Here is a 20,204-nt window from a genome sequence, read left to right as displayed (position 1 = left end):
TCGTTGGAGTATTTTATGGGAACTGAGCTAATTTTAGCAGAAAGAGTAACTCGTGCGTAAAAAATTAAAATAAAGTAAGGAACGATCTGTCAGTGATTCATTAATATGTTAAATGCTTACCTTAGCCTTAGAGCATTTAACCGGAAAAACTCTGAATCAGATTATAGAAATCTATTTAAAAGATTGCTCGACATCAATTTTGTGTTCTTTGTTAGATAGGTGTGGGAAAAGAATGACTTGGTTAAAAAATGTCGCTTAAAAGTCGCAACACTGTGTATTGAGACAAAATTTCTTCAAGTTTCTTCTACTCTTATGTAACTTCAAGTTACTCATACCGATGTTCACAAAAAAATAAAAAGTAGCTTGCTTTAAAATAGTGGAATTATTTAAGTGTCGGCTTCGAATCGAATAAAGAAGATTTAATTAGTGAATAAGCAAGTATCTGCGCTGCTACATTCAAACGGACATTTCGAATGGAAAATCCGTGTAGCGTATGATACGTAGAAATTGAAATAATCTTTTCAATTCAGCATACTCCTTAATCCATATGTCTTCATTAAATTAAGATACGTCTGTTTTATCTTAATAATACGACAAGATACAAACGATTACCCGAGCTATTTATAATATGTATTTACATTTACGAGAAGGTAATTGTTGCGTATCATTTATACCATTATTACTTCACTAGAAGAATTTATTCTTTGAAGAGTAAATGTAATATTTATCGCATTTTTTATTTTAACGCCCCGGGACCTTTCACTAAGCTATCATTACTGATGTCATAATAATGTTGCTTTTTCAACTTTAAGTGTAATGAAGCTCAAATGAAATTGTTATTGTTTCTTCATGGAATTCATAGCAGGATACAATAACACAATGCTTGCATGTTTTTATGGTTATTTAATGCCTGCTTTATTATTTGCTATACATTGAATGTTATCAGTGTTATTGATTACTTATATGTAATATGTACAGCGCCACCTGGGTTGCGGTAGCTCAGCGAAACTACACCCTAACAACCGATACTAATTGCCTTTTGTTGCTTGCCATTATATTCTTAAGTCTATAATAAACAACAGGATTGCTTTATGTCGGAATTAAAAAAGCTCTTACTTTTAATTCGAGTGTGCTAGATTCGGCTTATACGTATAGGTATGATTATGTTATCTAATAAATAACAGATCAGCTGCAGTACTAACGGCTCAATTACATGCATGTTATAAATTACAACAACGCTCTTTTTCTAAATTGTAGGCTATCTGTGAGTTGCCGTGATTTATTTAGAATCTGTCAAATCATAATACCGGTCGTAAATCAAATTACATGACTCTATATGCACAAAAACAATTTGAAGAATTCGTCGATATACAGAGAGGCTCCAGCTGATCGCGATGTGCCGTTGCCTCGAGATAAAAATGCGCTGGACTCATCGATAAATAGATAATACAGCCATATTTCATATTCTTCTATTGTGTTAGTGAAATATTGCGCATTGAAATATTATTAAATAATTTATTTGTCTCATTCAATTTATTTGTTGACTGGTTTGCACAACTCGATGTATTGTTTAGTGCTAGAAAATAACGCGGTTAGAATCTGGCCCACAAGAACGCTTAAACTACCGCGAATTCGTATGGTTTTATCGTAAAATTTTCGTTCGACTACTTTTCCGAAAGAAGTCCGATCTGCAAGAAATGCATGGTGGAGAGGCTGAAACCGTGCCTAAATAAATTTGTACGGTTTTATGACATTACGCTCACAACAAAATTCCAACCAATTTTTTAATCTGTTACTTATTTGCTTTTGGAATTCTACAAAATCGTGATCTAGCTGAAACCGTGTTATGTGTGAATCACATAAGACCGGCTTCAGACGTTAATTCTTAATAAGATTATTCGGAAATATTGGAGGGGAATGAGTTACGCCTCCGAAATCAAACATCAAGGTTTCTCTAGCTAGGTAGGCAATGTTTACGTGTATTCTACCTAGATCCGGAAACATTCCCACAAAAGACAACCATCAAAAGATACAAAAATTGAGCAGTTTTGACACAAATCATTGAGTATAGCTTCATTGACTTGCTTTTGCCATCATTTTCACGATTAACAAGTTGCCAACAGGAAATCGAAATCGTCAGTACTGTTGCATAAAACGTGATCTACGCGGAAACTTAAAACCAACAAAAATAATTTACGTTGAAATTTAGTTCATTATTAACCAATTATAAATCAAGTAGATGTTCCATGAACATAAATTCAAACTTATTTTTAAAATTATTCGAAAGAATTTAGAAAAGCAACAATTTTAATATCCATATGTATTAATCTAATTTATTTCCGTTTCTGTTTGTCTGTCTGTCTGTCTGGCGTCTCTGTCGATTTTTATTAGACACGTAATTTTCGAAAGTACTTGACCGATTGTTGCCAGATTTTGTATATATTTTAAAGACTTCTATTTTAAAATGATGTACGAATCCGCTTTGAATAATTGTTTCCCTAAACGTCCAAATATTCACAAAAAATTAACACAGTATAATAAGATTTTACCTTTAACTCAGGGTATAACCCTTCGTGGGCAAACGGTTAAAACGTCACCATTCTTTTTCTGTCGCTCATGACAAATTTTTTATTGATCAAATTAAGAAAAGGCGAGAATACGCACGTCTTTATTTAATAAGAATTATATCAAAACATTCTGTTCGACTGTGACTTTTAGTCCTCTGCTTTGAAGCGACAATCTCATTAAAATTAAACAAATTTCTACGTGACATTCTTCCGACGTATAAACAAACACTTAAAGTTCAAGCTTGTTATTATTGCTGGGAGGCCATCTTTTCCCGTTGGTCATCTGCTTTAAATATATTTTACGTTGTCCGTACTTGTGCAACTTGCACAGTTTCTTGCAAAATCAAATTTTAACATTTTAACAGCGAAATTTAGCACTTATTGGCGTGCTATCTTAATATTTATATTAGAATTCGAAAACGGTGTAATTCAAATTTAGTAGAAACAATAAAGTAAAACCAGCAACATATAATATATGTACAGTGTCGGAAATTTTGTTGTGGACGTATGAATGAGTGTTATTTATTCAACGTTAAATTAACGTTATTAAGTAAGATTGTTTTCTTTCAGATATCTTTTTACTAAACTAAATTTCTTGTGAAAAAACCTCTGTATTTACCAGGAAAGCTAAAAAAACTTGCTGCATGTAGCTAATGTAAAAACTAGTACAAGATTCCCTGCAATTCTAGTAATGTGCAAAAAACCCACTTGCAAGTTTCTTCAACTTACTTAAAATATAATATCTTCAGTTTATAACAACTTAGAAAAATATTTAAAACATTTGGGTGAGATTGCACCTCATTGGTAAAGTCGTTTCGAAAATTTTTGACTGGTAGTTTTATAGCAACATCATACAACCGTTTATACCTATTATGTGTAAATTTAACTACTGTCATAATTTTTATTATATTTAGGGTCAAAATTCTGTTCATTTTAAGTTCTTGAATTGCGTTTTGTAAACCATGATCCATACCGCAATACAACTGTTAAAATTTTGGTGTATTTTACGTTATTTTATACGTTTCCAGTACTTCACTGAGGATTTGTTTAGCAATTTCCAATAGGTCGAATGACTCAAAACTTCTCCCTACATGTGACGACATTAAATGGTTTTGACAACGTGTGCCATACATCCTCCCTAGTCCGAAAACCTACAAATCGTTTTAGTGTTATGTTTCTTTTTTCCAAATTGAAGATATTCACCTTATTTGACACTATCTCTTCCTGCGGTAGCCTCCGGTGTCAGGTGTGGATAATAAATTCTCGATTTGTTTTTGTTGCGATGTTCGCGAGGGCTAAGAAAAATCCGGTACCACCGTCGCTGGTGGGTTTGCAGTGGGTTTGCGAATTCATGTAGAGCCGACTGTTGATATAAATATCAGCTCGCATCTTGAATGCAAAATAGGCAAGGAAATAGCGTAGATCGCACTCGCCGGTGCGGTCGCAAGACAGGGGGCCTAGCCGTACCTCTGCAACCCGGCGAGCCATACCGGAGCCAACGATGGTTTAGCACATGCCCGATTATCCATCGTTGTCGCCTGTCTTTGTTCCTCCCCCGCTAAAGATCCGTAACAGCGCATAACGCACTGCGCACACTAGGTCACCACACGCGCCCAGAACTCCGGCTTTGTATTCCACTCCGGGACACCGGTAATGGGCAGGTACGACCAACGTGGACCTGGTTGGGCTTAGTTCTGGTGCTTGGTGCAGGAAACGATATTCGGCACTGCCGCCAAAATCACAGCTCAAAAATATACGTTGAAGTTACCTAAACGAAATTTACTGGAATTTACTTGCTGACGAGTGGCTAAGGGTAGTTTTGAGACAACTCCACACAATCTGCACGTTCTCTTATTATCGTCCATACAAAATTTATTTCTATTGATTCTATTCTTTACATCTAACAACATTCTTTCTCTCTTCGTTACTGATATCACTTATAAGGTATTTAGACAAATTATTGTAAATAATTTAGTTATATTCGTTGTTCCGTATGTCCGTCTATATCTTATTTTCTCCTTATTCCACTTCTTATTTTCCAGTTCTTTTTCTGTTTTTTCCAGTATCACGATTTATATTACTGTCTATTTATATTCGCTTTTCATACCTCATTGCTGGCTTACCTGTTGCCACCTTTATATTTTATTTCTTTCCTTACTATATGCTGAACTTTAAAAAATCCCAAAAAACAAAATTCCCGCTAAATCTTGAAATATTATGTGACTCAAAAATCGACTCCGTTAAAATTTTGGTAGGACACTAATAAAACTAAGTCACGAATGCGAAATGTTGACTAAAATTTATTTATTCCATCCCGTCCGAAAAATTGATGACGTTTCAAAAATTTATTTAAATGAATATTTTGCCTGTACACGTTGAAATGAAAATAGGTATAGAAGTAACGGGTGATCAAATAGTTTTCAGATTAAGGTAGGCCATGGAAATATTTTTCATTTCTTTGATTAAACTAGTTAACCTAAATTTGACAAGTTTGGATTTTGACGCATAAGGTAAGGTTTAATCAAAGATGTGAAAAATATTTCCATGGCCTACCCCAATTTGAAAACTTCTTGATCACCCGTTACGTGACAGTATGTATTGTCATTAATTTTGGCTACGGAATGAAAAGTAAGTAAAGAAGGCAAACTAACTTCGCAGTTTTATATACAGGGTGCGTGCTCCTCGATATCTCCTTAGTTATTAAAAATAAAAAAAGTCTATAACTAAACTTATACAGTTGTTTAAGGACTATATAGCAAAACTATTTTCAACTATAAAGAGTGTTCTGTTTTAAAGGCGAAACACCATTTTAGTTATTTCAAATAGAATACTCAATATATTTTTATATGTTCTGATTGCTTTCTCTTAGCCTTTATGTTGCCAAGTTATTCCAAGTTTTCTTGAATTTTTTTTAGCAATGAGAGGGTTCACAAAATCGGTTTATTTTTAAAATTTGGGTTACAATATTTTGTGGAAAGATAAGTGATGACACGCTTCAAACAATAAAAACTAGGGATCCCCGAGATTCTTTTAAATTCCGTCAAAATAAAACACTAGGAACCCTAGAGATGCTTTCAAATTTTTGCAAAAATAAAACACTGAGGGCGCCCGAAATTCTTTCGTTTTTTTTTAAACAATAAAATCCCTTTATTGTCTTCGAGGGTATGTTATTTGCCAAAATCAGTCTTATCTTAGCAAACACTAGCCCCGCCCACCCGCCCGTTATTTTCTTAGAAGGTATGCCATCTGCCAAAATCAGTCTTATCTTGGCAAGTACTAATTGAGCAGTTATATTTGTATACCAAAAAATATATGTTTAAAGTATCGTATTGTTGAAAGAAAACTACATATATTAAGAAAAAGCAACAAAAAATATGCCCCACCCACCAGCCCCATCTCAATTGTAATTATTTTTTATTTGCCATGAGACGATAGGCGGAGCTTAATTAAGAAGTTGATATTTCTCTAGAAGAAATTACCACGCGAAACATTTTTAAGTATCGTGTCGTCGAAAATAAAACTATATGAATATATTAAGAAAAACAAGCTTAAGATTATGCCCCACCCACCCGCCCGGATCTCAATTGTGATAAATTTTTTATTCGTTGTGAGAACAGGGGGCGGAGCTTAATTGCAATGTCTATATTGCTGTACAAGAAATTACCAATAAAAACATGTTTGTGGTATTACGGTATTGCTGAAAATTAACTGTTTTGTGAAAAAGGAGCGAAAGAATATTCTTGTTCCCTCAAAACTAAAATTTGCAGTTAAATTCCGCTCCCTGGCCTCACAACGAATACAAAATTTATTACAATTGAGACAGGGGCGGGTGGGCGGGGCATATTCTTGCGCTTCTTTTTCTAAATGTACACAGTTTTCTTTCAAAAACGCGATACTTAAAACATATTTTACGTGGTAATTTCTTACAGAGAAATATATACTTTTCAATTAAGCTCCGCCTCTCGTCTGACTACGAATAAAAAAATTAATCACAAACGGGATGAGGGCGGGTGGGTGGGGTTTATCCTTCATTCCAATTGTGCTTAAAATTGTATTCGTTGTGGTACGGGGGAGGAGCTTAATTGAGCAGTTATATTTGTCTACCAAAAAATATGTTTTAAGTATCGTGTTGTTGAAAGAAAACTGTATATATTAAGAATAAGCAACCAAAAGTTATGCCCCACCCACCCACCCTGTCGCAAATCGTGTCAAATCTTTTATTCGTTTTGAGACCAGAGGGCGGAGCTTAATTGCAAAATCTATATTTCTGTACAAGAAATTACCAAGAGAAAAATGTTTGTGGTATTATGGTATTGTTGAAAATGGACTATTTTGCGAAAAAGTAGCGAAAAAATATTCTTATTTTCTCAAAAGTAAAATTTGCAAGTAAGTTCCTCCCCTTGTCTCACAATGAATAAAAAATGTATTACAATTGAAATCGGGGTGGGTGGGTGGAGCATACTTTTCAGCTTCTTTTTCTAAATACATATAATTTTCTTCCTATAACACGATTCTTCAAAATTGTTTCACGTGGTAATTTGTTATAGAGAAATATAGACTTTTCAATTAAGCTCCGCCTCCCGTCTGACAACGAATAAAAAATTAATTACAAACGGGATGAGGGCGGGTGGGTGGGGCTTATCCTTAATACCAATTGTGCTTAACATTGTGTTCGTTGTGAGACGGGGGAGGAGCTTAATTGAGCAGTTATATTTGTCTACCAAAAAATATCTGTTTTAAGTATCGTGTTGTTGAAAGAAAACTGTATATATTAAGAACAAGCAACCAAAAGTACTTGTCCAGATAAGACTGATTTTGGCAGATGACCCACTCTTCTAAGAAAATAAAGGGTGGGTGGGCGGGGCTAGCACTTGTCCAGATAAGACTGATTTTGGTAGATGACCCACTATTCCAAGAAAATAAAGGGTGGGTGGGCGGATCTACTACTTGTCAAGACGAGACTGATTTTGGCAAATGACATATCCTCTAAGAAAATAAGGATAGGTGGGCGGGGCTACTGCCTTTTCTTAGAAGAGTAGGTCATTTGCCAAAATGAGTCTCATTTTGGCCCACCTTTTATTTTCTTAGAGGGTGGGTTATTTGGCAAGTACCTACTAGCAAATTTCGATCCATTTTCGACGATTTTCTAAATTTAACTAAATACTTTTTCTTGTGGATTTCGGGGCGCTGAAGTCATTTTCGGCCTCATTTCTTCGATAATTTCAACCTTTTTTCCAGAATTCGTTAATTAATTCAAGGCGTGCATCTTATTCTACAAAATATTGCAATACAATGTTAGAAATAACGTTATTGGTTACAAAGCCTAGAACGAGGTTAATAAGAATATGTAAAAATATATAGGGAATTATATTAAAAAAAAAAACAAGTTGTGTGCTATGCCTTGAAACACTACACATAGTGTAAATAAATTTACTCACCCTGTATATGTGGTTAATATTTATAATGAAATCTTAACGAAATGAATATTTATATGTATATATTTATTGTACCGACTTCGTGTACGTTGTAGCAAATTTTATAGTGCAACGTTCTATATACATTTAAGTACAAAAGTTTTCAAAAGAATTTAGTGAGAATGAAAGCAATTTTTATTTGTGAGTAGAAATTCAGTATTTAAGTAAAGTTGCACAAACGTTGAGTTTACTTGAATAAAATAACGTTATTAATAATATTAGTAGTGATTTAAATTCTTTTTTTTTTGCTTTGGGTTTGAGGGACGCTGCCCCGGTTTCGTTATGATAAGTTGATGTATTTGGCTTGGAAGATATAATAACGTTTATTTCCCATTAGTATTTGTCTATAATATAGTGTTACCCTAACGGGCGAATAAATCACGTGGGTAAAACTCAACAATCGCTGGACTCGGCTCGACTGAATAATAATCGTTCCCGACGCTTCCAAGCTTTCCTTATTTTCCTTGATTGCACGAATATAACAGTACAACGCAATTACGTAAGGGTCCTAAATTTACGATGTTAGACTTCTGTTATATTTAGTTTTTGACTTAAATAAAACACATTTTTTGTATTTCAACTCTTTTCAAATTATTGGTTTAATTGTAAGAGATATGTCCCCCCTTTCACTAGAAAGGGTTAAAATTTCGTTGATGTTAGGTTTCATCTTGGTAATAAAAGTGTTAATATAAATTGGATGTATCTAATACGTTTCAAAGATTAAAATATTCAGCGCAGTTCTACATTAAACCCATAACAAAATTATTATGCTATTCCAAGTTTGCTTAAGGTTATAGTTAATGATAATTGTTAATTTTATAGTCCATTAATGTCACACAAAATAATAATTTGTTACATACAGAGTGAAAGATATTTCATACTGAAGTTAATTTTTCACGGATTTGTGTTTTAATATAAGAGGGTATTATTTATTTTATTTCAACATAAAAACTCAAAAAGAGATAACGTAATTTGTGTATAACTGCGTAGGGGCTTAGAATATAATTATAGTGACGTTGGGGTTTAAAAATCACGTTGGATTAAAAATTTTATGAACGAGTTATGCTTAGCATTAGTGAAGAGGTGTGATAATGCAGTGCAAGTAATATTACGGAACGGATGAATTAAAAAAAAATAAATAAATAAAATAGTATACATATGGCATCCAGAATTATTGTATCAAACGGCTAAAAAAATCATTCTTTATGAACGCGAAAATTAATTTCTAACACTTCATGTTTTATATAGCCCAGCCCCTTTTGACTGAAAAAAAATTTTTTTTTAATCTTATCGTGTTCCTAAATTTTATTTGGTATTTTTAATTTATTTTCACTGTCAATGAATCATACGATTTAACTGTACTGTCACTGCATAATTTAGTCGTCAAATAACAGTGAAAATTTATGCAGAAAAATCATGAAACTTCACAATTATTAAAGGAAGTCATAAAATGCTAAAACAACAGAAATTTTCTCCAAATGCTCGTATTTAAGCGAATTCCTTCATAGCATATACAACTTTCTCTTACGCTAATGCGTTTATCATAAAGCTCACCAGCTATTATAAAAATGATATATACTTAGAGATTTGCACAGCATGGAGCAAGCGGTAATAGATAGGACCGACATCAATTTATGAAACTAAACCATTTTTCATTGTTCAGATACAATATAAATTACGACAATGGTTAAAATTTTGAACGAAAATGATGTAACGCAGGAAAGTTAACATTAACGAGAAACCGGTGCGTTTTAATGAAAGAAGAAATTTATTATCAGTGATGGCACGCTATTGAAAGAAAACGTCTCCAATCCTTTGTTTATAGAATTCTTATGGATTATTATCGTATATCTGTTTAATTGAGTATACGCTACACGGCAAGTAATAATTCATGGTTTTCTCAAAACTCCAACTGGCATTTTAATTTAAATCTCCACTTAAAAGCTCTATCTAACTATAAATTTGCCACTGACTAACGGTAGTACTGTTTACTTATATGCATCTCTTTTACCGATATGGCCATTTTAAAATTCTCTACCGACATCTCTAAGCACGTTAATAACTTAGCTCACCACTTCTTTGCCCCATTTTACTTTTCTGCAAATAGCGAAGTGACAAAAGCTCGTTTGTTACTGTGTATCGATAAACTTGGCTAAGTAAGCTAACTAGTTAATTGTTACCGAGTTTCACACAAAAATCTGCATGTTTCTCTCAGGAATATTTATACAAAATCATTTATTCTATTGACTGGTAAATGTCAATAACTAATCATTATACCATTTACTAACACACATTAAGCTCATTATTGTATATTTCATTGCGATGATAATATATTATTGTGCAATGTACAAATTAATGGGGTAAATACAGACTTCAGTACTGTCAGACAACACAAATCGTAGTGTAGTCGTAACAACACACGGAATTATCCAAGTGAAGGGTCAAAACTTCTCTAACCAGATTAAAACTAGAGTTGTTAATAGTTAATATAATATGACTTTGAGGTTAAAATTCTGATGACACCTCAAAAATACCTTTGTTATATTTATCTCAAACGTGCCAATTGATTCTAAAGTTAATCACATTGACAGCATGACTTGTCATTTACGGAGCAAAACCGTATTTGTAAAGTGATAACCATTTTTTTTTGAAGCGCTTTAAAAAATATAACAAAATTAGCAGCCACAATGCAAAACAATAATACCAAAAATTATACAAAAATATTTACATATTTTGGCGATATTTGTAAACAAAGCAGTCTGTAAAATGTGTAATACATAATTATACCATTAGCTCTAATAAAACAATATAATCAGATGCATTTTTTACGAGTATCCCATATTATGATTTATTAGTTTTAGATGGTTCAGCATCATGATTTTGATTATTGGCATTTATGACGTCATTATGTGTTTTTTATTAGCTTGCTGTTCTCTCAACCGTGGAATTTCCAATACAATTATTGTCATCAATAATTATTATAAGCTAATAAAGACGATCTATACATAAAAATGCATCTTGGAGTGTAGCTGGTATTTAACACCAAATCAGACTATTATGAGCCAAGAGCGGACTACAGCGGATAACCTTCAAGTGGTCCAGGCATACAGTAAGGTTCGATTGTACCGTGTGATTTTTTAAATTTCTATCCTAGTTGACCATGACGTGTACGTCGACAGTAAAATTCAAACGGCTGATACAAGCGTCAGGGCCAACTAGAGCAGAAAGTTAAAAAATCACCCCATAGAAGTAATAAAACTTAATTAACATTACGTACGTTTTTTCTTGTCCTGTGTACAACCGCGTTTGTAATATCATAATCACTGCGTTTTATATCGAATATGTAGTATCAACAACGCTAAATATGCGCGAATTTGAAGAAAAAACTACCCCTTTTTTGTATACTGTTAAAAAAAATACGACGTAATTTTAACACAATTTTTACGTTGTATGTCCAGAAAAACTATAAATTGCCTTCAACATAGTTCAATATATCAAACAAATAAAATGTATTATATAAATCACATAGTAAAATAAACAGTCCAATTTTTGTGAATAAAATGTACAGGGTAAGTTACTAAACGCGTAATCCTCAATATCTCATCAATTATTAGAGAATCACACACTAAAGTATCTGAGAAGTATACATTAAAATTATTTTCGACTACACAGAGTGTTTTGTGTTTTGTTTTAAATAGCATATTTTTCTATATTCTTATTATCTTCTCCCTAGGTTTTATCATCATCTTTGAAATTCCGATGCGACGGTGAATGTAATCCTATTTTTTATGATTTCTTTGGCAGTGCAAGAGGCTCACAAAAAATCGCAATAATGTTATTTTCAAAATCTACATTGCAAATATTTTATGAAAAGATGAACAAAAAACAACAAAATCGTCATGGACGGTGGACAGACAGCCAGACAGACAGACAGACGGAAACTGGAAGTCGGTCGATGGACTCGATTACAATACTTCCTGGCTTAGGTTCGGGAAGTGCAAAATATTTTTGTGGGTCCTTCTACACTACCCCGCAAAATTAACGCAAAATTTTAAAATTTTATTTTGAACAAGTGAAAATCGTGAACTGGCCTGCACGAAGTCCGGACCTCAATCCCATTGAGAATTTATGGGACATAGTGGGGAAAAAAAGAATTAAAGCATTACAGCACCCTCCTATTACCCTCCCAGAAGAAGTTAGAAATTTGATTAACATTATGCGAGCTGTTATCAATGCTCGTTAAGTCTTAACTGAGCTACGTTTAAAGCATTATCGAATAAGATGTTATTTTTTGGTTTCTTGCAGTGTGGTTCCAAATCATTATTAGTTTGTGGTTTTTGTGGATTTTCGTTCTAGAATTTCTATATTTGATTTAATAATTACGAATTATGGATCAAAGTGAAAAAAATAACTAGCTTATCTAAAAAAAATAAAATTTAAAAATTTTGCGTTAATTTTGCAGGGCAGTGTATTACTAAAAAATCTCAAGAAAATTGGAATAACTTGGCAACGTCGCATCGTAATTTTGAAAGACTATGGTTATAAAGCTTAAGAAGAGGTCAATCAGCAGTTGTGTAGTACGTATTTAAAACAGAACAATCTCTATGCTTACAGATAATTTTAGTATATAGTCCTCAAAAAACTATACAAGATTTTCGTCTCAGTTTTTCATATTTCTAAAATTTTAATATAAGACAATCCATTTCCTTGTGTTTTTATCGGTCTTCCTGCTATTTATTTAGTCTTATTTAAGGTAATATCAAACAATCTAAATTCCGAAATCATATTATTGATACATATATTTTTCTTCAAATATAAATACTCATTGAATACGACTATTTTAAACAAATTACCTGTAATTTGCTTAAAACATACCTACTGTTAATTTAGTTGTAATATTGGCACAATATTAGTGAATCTAATATTTCCATCCTATATTGTTATTTAAAATTACATTGATGCCTATCTCAAATTTTCGTGAAACGAGACAAATTTGTTCCAGGAATATAACGATTTAAGTGTATCAAAATTATCAAAGTCTATTCTACAATGACAAGTCGACATGTTTGATATGTTCGTATTATAAACTTTTATGTAAGTAAATGGAAATTTGGAAAGATAAAATATTATTGCTATAATAGTTATATCTCCTACCAAAAGAGCCTAATTTTATACATGTAAGCATAGAATCAGTTCAATTAATTAATTCAATTTTAACCTTAAAATACATTGATAGAATGGAGTGACGTTTGCACTTACATTAATTCTTTCTTTTTTCGATCGCACAGTACTAGGTTTAATCATTCTGTATAGTAAGTTATACGGTTTTCGTAAGGTACTGTAACCTTGATCGATAAAAATGCTGCATTTATGAACACCCATATAGTGCAAGTCGTGCAACACCATGTTTAACACAAATTTGAAATAAATCATTCTAGATTTATTTATAGCAGAAGGAATGTATAGTAAATAGTTTATCCATCGGTAAGGCTTTACCCAGAAATGCCTACGTTTTGGTCGAAGTGTATTCGTTGTTAGTGGAGCAATGGGTGGTCTAAATTAAATATTATTTCAATCTGAGTATTTGACAACGTCTTGAATCCTTTCAAAGACCTTGTAAACACTGATTAATAACAAGCACCATTTCGAGCTTGCCGACAATTGAACAATAGATAATTTTGCCGCAGAAAACATTTTTCGTGTAAGCTAGAATAATAAATTTGTTTATTGGTGCGGTGGTGGTCGAATTGTCAGAAATTCAAGAATGTTTTATGGCGAGTGCATTATGGAGCATGACTGGTTAAAGAGGATGGGACTGTTGCCGCGCATTCCATTATCACATTGTATGTTCGTCATATTGTTGTTGCTATATTTCAAGTTTCACATTTCTAATTTATTAGTCGCAGGCAACATACGTTGCATTGTTAATTTTCACGGTTTGGACAATTTTCCGGTAGCCAATCGTAAAGTTTATTTGTCAACACCTAAACAAAGAAATTTATTGTGTGTATTAGGTATTCCGACTGTAAGCATGGCCGGGCCACCTTTTAGACCTCACGAAAGTTTAACATACATCTGACGTCTTAATCGCTCATAATAGCTAATAAAAGAGCGGAATACTCTCGTTTGCCATCATCATAAATAAAATTATTTCACGGCTCTTAAGACCTGTTACAACCGCCATTTAAATTGACTAAGTGTTAAATTTGTATGTTTAGTGTACTTTCCTAAGCCTAATTTGCACGAAGTAAACTTTGCGGGTTTGCGCAAAGAGGAGGTTATTATAAACAATTAAGTAATAAGAAATAAATATGAACAACATGCTACGAAATCGTGAAAATGTGGATTTATGGACAAGGTAGAAGATTTTTTAAATTGTACCTGGTTGGTAATTCTGCTTTGTAAATGTCACACATGTCAGTGCGACAATTTCAATCTCAAACACTTTCACATAATATTCATAGGCTAAAATAAGCTCATTTTAAAACTAGAGCCAACTGTAAGTCGTCCCTTTTTCGATCTACTTAGCTATTCAGTAAGTATGGACAATTTTTACAGCGTACAATTATTCTATATTTCAGTACTCTGATGTAACCTTAACTACATGCATATAAGAAAATTTATGGTAAGTATAAGATGCTTATGTGATAAGATATTATCCTAACATAAGTTTTGAGATAGGAATCTATGGCGGATGAGATTTTTGTCTCATGAGAGCAAAAGACAAATTTTTAATGAATTCATCTCAAGGCATTATAAGAACATGATCTTTGTTGTTAATTTAAATTTGAATATAAGCACACGGAGTTTTAATTTCATTAATAACTAATAACATTCCTGTATACCTTGCACTTTTTTGACGTTTCAAGTGAAATTTGGCAGAATATTAATTCCACTAGTGTTTTATAAATAAATTTCAGTTCGACAGTACGACAGTATTTACACTACAACATAAAAAGTACATTAAATTTGTTACATAATGTTCACAAATAATTATTTTGACACTTGATCATGGCCTCCTAGGCAAGTAGTCTCTTACGAATTTAATATATTTTTTTACTGTAATTATTTTTTCTGTACGATAAAATGAACTAAAATTGATTTATAAAATACTAGTCTAATATTCTGTCAAGTTTCCCTTGAAAATTACTCCTAGGAAAATTATTAACACATTTTTATACATTTTGGAGAAATTATTATGTAGATATTTTCTGAATTAACAGCATGCGTGATCAAGGAGGTGTTGTACAATTTTCATTAAGAAAAGTTTAGGGGTTATTTTTATTTCCCGAGCGAAAGCTAAGGAACTATTTTAATAGCTACTTTCATGTTTTCTCGATGTTTCATGAAAAAGTAGGTTTTGCGTTTCCGTCTGTTTGTCGCGTCTCATTCGTCTGTGTTAATTTTCATTAGACAGATTCTCTCCAAAACTACTGTTCCGATTGTCGTCAAATTTTAATGTTAAAAATATCATGTAGATGGTAAAGCGCTAACCAAAATTTGTCTGATCATCACCACCAATAATGTGATTACGTTATCTCCAAAATTTACAGTAGTTAATCTTATTTAAATACATATCTATAATAGAATATTGTTGATTTATGAATTCGTGTTGACTTTTTAACCTACACTTCTAGATTTTTGGAAAAAAATGTATGACAATATTTTGCAATTAAAATTTGAAACCGTTAAACCGAATGCTCTGAAATCTTGCAAGTGAATAAAAATTTATCCGTTTATCCCCTTCTAAAAAAGTGATTACCTCATTCCAAAATGTTGCCGAATAAATCCTGTCTAAAATACGAGTATACAAAACATAAAATAAAATTTAGAATTTCTTTAAACTAATAATAATGATAAATTTTGACTATACTGGTGTCCACAAAACTGTCTTTCTTCCTTTAAATACATTTGTGGAATTGTTTATTAAGAATGTTTGGTCCAAATTATTTTGTGTTTTGTGTTTTCAAATAGATTTGGTTTTGGAACATCTTTGTCAGCAAATGTAAAACGGTTGTAGAACCATAAATATAAAATGTTAATAATTGCGGAATTAATTTTGCCTGTAAGCTGTATTTGCGGTTTCTTAGTACGTTTTTATTGGTTGTATTTATGTATAAATTCAAATAGAAAATCAATTAGGGTTTTTTTTTTCGTTCAAGAGACGAAGAGTGTTGTGTAAGTGAAAGAAAAATTAACCAATGGAAGTTTAGTAGGTCTAATTTAGGTCTAAACTTATTTGCTATTTTCGTTTGTTATTTAATTTAGAAATAATTCTATACCTACTCTTAAAAAAATACGTCAAACCATTTTCTTATCGTTGTTTTTTCATTTTTAAGATAATGCGTCTCTTCGAGTTTTCATTTTAAAATTTTTCAGTTTTTCGATTTTCCAATTTTTAGGTGTTTCAGTTTTCAAATTTTGGGATTTTTCCATTTGCAATTTTTCGAGGTTTCAATTTTTAATTTCCCACTTTTTGGATTTTTCAATTTTTATTTTTTTGTTAGTACTTGCCTAATAAGACTGATTTTGGCAAATCACATTCCCTCGAAAAATATAGAGGGCGGGTGGGCGGGCCTAGTACATGCTAAGGTAAAAATTATTTTGGCAAATCACATAGCCTATAAGAAAAAAGGGTGGGTGGGCGGGGCTAGTACTTGCCAAGATAAGATTGAATAATATTAAGAGTATAGTCACTGGAATGAAGAGGGGATCGCTCCTTGCTTACAAGACTCTAGAAAACCTGAACTCAGCTCCGTCCACATCTCACCAATTTTTAATTCTTCAATTTTACGATTTTTCAATTTTAAAATTATAAAATCGAAAGAAATACTGTAAAACGGAAAAACTGTGATATGAAATCGAGAAAATGAAAATCAAAAAATCGAGAATAAGAAAACAAAAACCAGAAACGAGAAACTAAAAAATCGAAAAATGAAAAGTTGTAAAATCGAAAAATTGAAAGAATTTGAAAGATTTAAAAGGTTTCAAAGTTTCAAAGATTTCAAACACCAAAAATTGTAAATTGTGAATACACTGAAGATTGTAAATAAAAAAAATCCAAAAAAATCTAAAAAATCATAAAGATCTTGGAGGCACTAATGATCCTAGAACTTCTAAAAAGTTTAAACTTTGTAAAATTTGTAGTAATTCAAAAGTGTCCAAAGTTTCTAAAGACTGGAAAGACTCTAAGGACTCTGAGAGGTCTGAGAGTTCTAGGGAGTTTAAAAACTCTAAAGATACTCTTAAAGACCCAAACGCTGAAAAGATATTTAAAATTCTGCTGCAAATATTATGGAACTTGTAATTGCAAAATCGATATTTCCCTATACAAATTTACCATTTTAAATATATTTTAAGTTTCATGTTCTGAAAAGAAGTCTACACATATTAAAACAAAAAGCTAAAATGGAAGCCCGCCCACCCACCCTGTCTCGACTGTAAAGAATTTTTTGTTCGCTGTGAGCCAAGAGGGCGGAGCTTAACTGCAAAATTCTTATTTCTTTACAAGAAATTAAAAACACGTTTTTGAATATCGTGTTGTTCAAAGAATACTATGTACATTAAGAAAAAAAGGCAAAGTATTTTCGTTTGTTATTTAATTTAAAAATAATTCTATACCTACTCTTAAAAAAATACGTCAAACCATTTTCTTATCGTCTGAAATGTCTGACTTCTTTAAGTACTGTATGGTATGTTAGTTTTTGGGCACAAATACATATTATATCAATTCTAATGTTAAAAATTTGTTTGCATCTCTTTGAGATATCATACTTGAAGAAATTGTAATATTAATTGTAAACTAATTTACAATCAATAAAAAATTCCAACACAAGATGTTAAAAAATAGCAAAATTTTCTTCTGTGAAAAAAGCACGAAATATCTTAATTTATTTAATAAAACAAATAGTGTTGAAACATGAAGTAACTGGTGGTATTGTTCTTTAATAATTTTCAAAATACTTGTGGTAGATTGTTTAAACCTAGTTCAAATAATACTCTTTTGATAAAAAAATTATATCTATTATATAAAACATTATAAATAAACAAATGATTTTTCTATATCACAAAAGGTTTCGTTGTCAGTGGCTTCCAGTTAAAAGGTGCAGAAGGTAACAAAATTGAATTTAAAACCGAATTGCCAAGTTGGTCGTTAAATAACAGTGTGCTTCAAAGAAGTTAATTCGTTTTGCAGAAATTCCAGAATACTTTGTAAACTAAGTTAAGAGCTAGTAAATATTCAGAATTTTTACGTTATTTTGGCGCGGAACATTAAAAAATAGTAAAAACCGGGATGAAAACACGAAACGGTAAAAAATAAAAATCATTTTAAAATTAATTCACAAATAATAATAAAAAAGAAATTATAAATTTTGTGTTTGCATTAACAATATTCAAAGATGTGAAATAGAGTGACAATAATTTGCACCCCAGTGCATTTGTTCTGACTAAAACTGTACAATATTGATTCTCATCGGTCCATAATTAATTCAAGAAGAAACTTCAAGAAAATTGAAGAATACTCACTAAATCTATTAAAATAAAATAAATTTGTGCACTTGAAGGACTAGGTAGGCTTATTTATCTTAACAGACCTGAAGAAGCTCAAATATAATGATCGAAACATTGTCCATTTTTATAAAATGAATGATCCTGATCGTATTATATATAAGTGTCATCTGTTTGTAATCATCAACGAATCCTAAGCTTCTTATTTGTTAAAAAAATACGTCAAACGGTAATAATGAAGGGGAAAAAAGTTCACGTAGGACAGATGAAAGAAACTGAAAATGACAAAAGCCTAATGATTATAAATAAAATTTAAAAAAACACAGAATTGTTGGCAATATTAGAGGCTAAATACTTAGCATTCAATTACTTCAAATAAATTAATCTTACTACAAAAAATAAACATCTGGGTATGGAAGCAACACAATATTTAAAATATTTTTTTCGATGTTGCATGCTCGTCACACGCGGTTAGCAGCGAAATAATAATAAAGTTATTGTTAATATAAAAGAACAATTTACGGTGAAATATTTAATTTGTTTAAGAGCTTTAACAATTCGAAGATAAAATATTCAGTAAATTCTACAATTTGTGTTCTGATCTTCATATCAGAAATTTTTGTTTTGCTTTTGTGCAATTTATTTAGCTCTCCACCAGCGTTTCGCTCGCGCAAAATTGCTCCGAAGCGAAGATCGATTTAGATGCAAAAGCTGTTATTGCAGAATCTCAAATAGTACCGTTTCCTTATTAGGTACATCAATTTTCCAAAATGGCATATCATAAAGTTTCCCGCATTTTTAAAGGTTATGATTTTGATGTTAATCCAGTCCAAATAAGCATTTGCAGCTTCAGTGTAATTGTGAAGAACCAGTACCCATACAATCAGGATTGTGACTTACCGTCGCATTGAATTCTCCGCACTCATCACAGAATAAATTCCATTTCACGTAATAATCCAAGTTCGGATCTTTCATCCCAGTCAGAAGGATCTTTTTTGGTAAAACCATCTTAATCCGCGCAGTTACCTCGAAAAATGAAACCGGAAGAGGAGCCGATGCAGCTTATAAATTTTCGAGCAGTTGTAGGCGTAAGAATTTAAATAAATATCAGTGGTACAATAAAGTGATGTTAATGCTGCGTTTGACAAATGACCGTGTTGGCAAATTAAAAGACACGAGTCACGGGTATTTTTATTGCGAAGTGGTGTTGTAGAGCGTAAGACAAAGCGCAAAAGTGGAAGCAATTAGGATCGAGATTTACCTTGTGAACATGATTATCAGTTAATGAAAATGTACAAGTTACACATTCACACACACATTGTAATATGAAAAACGGCGCGAATGAATAAACACGTGAGTTGTTTTAGCACTGAGATACGTTCGCGTAGTTGAAGTACACCGAGACTTTGAGTGGTACCACAGTGGAACCCCGAGAACTAACGTTCCAGCGCCCTTCCAAGTCAAGAACGCGGGCCCCTTCTATCCATAGATATGATGCTACAATGTTACTGGATTTTCATGTGCCATACCATCTCTTGCCTCCTGCTCTTTTTTTAATATACTTTTTACCTCGGCGTCGCGCTGATACAATCGCACCGTCGCGTTTCCGTACCTCTTAAAAAGCACTCACTGAAATGCGTTTTGCGAGTTCCTT

General features: G+C 32.2%; 1 protein-coding gene across 2 annotated transcripts in view; it reads right to left on the bottom strand.

The window, feature by feature from the left end:
* The window catches only part of LOC135141496 (PAS domain-containing protein cky-1), a 48,014-nt gene extending 28,085 nt beyond the window's left edge, over window positions 1-19,929 (bottom strand). For both annotated transcript variants that reach the window (XM_064072636.1, XM_064072637.1), the window contains exon 1: window positions 19,812-19,929. In XM_064072636.1, coding sequence (XP_063928706.1) covers window positions 19,812-19,822 — 11 coding nt within the window. In that variant the 5' untranslated portion in view covers window positions 19,823-19,929. The remainder of the gene's footprint in view (window positions 1-19,811) is intronic.
* Window positions 19,930-20,204: the final 275 nt, after the last annotated feature.

The sequence above is a fragment of the Zophobas morio genome, unplaced genomic scaffold (genome assembly GCF_036711695.1).
Source record: "Zophobas morio isolate AGI-343-1 ecotype UQ-CSIRO unplaced genomic scaffold, CSIRO_AGI_Zmor_V1 ptg000044l, whole genome shotgun sequence".
In the NCBI taxonomy this organism is placed as follows: Eukaryota; Metazoa; Arthropoda; class Insecta; order Coleoptera; family Tenebrionidae; genus Zophobas; species Zophobas morio.
Note: the sequence above shows the minus strand (reverse complement) of the source record. Positions and strands in the feature narration are given on the sequence as shown.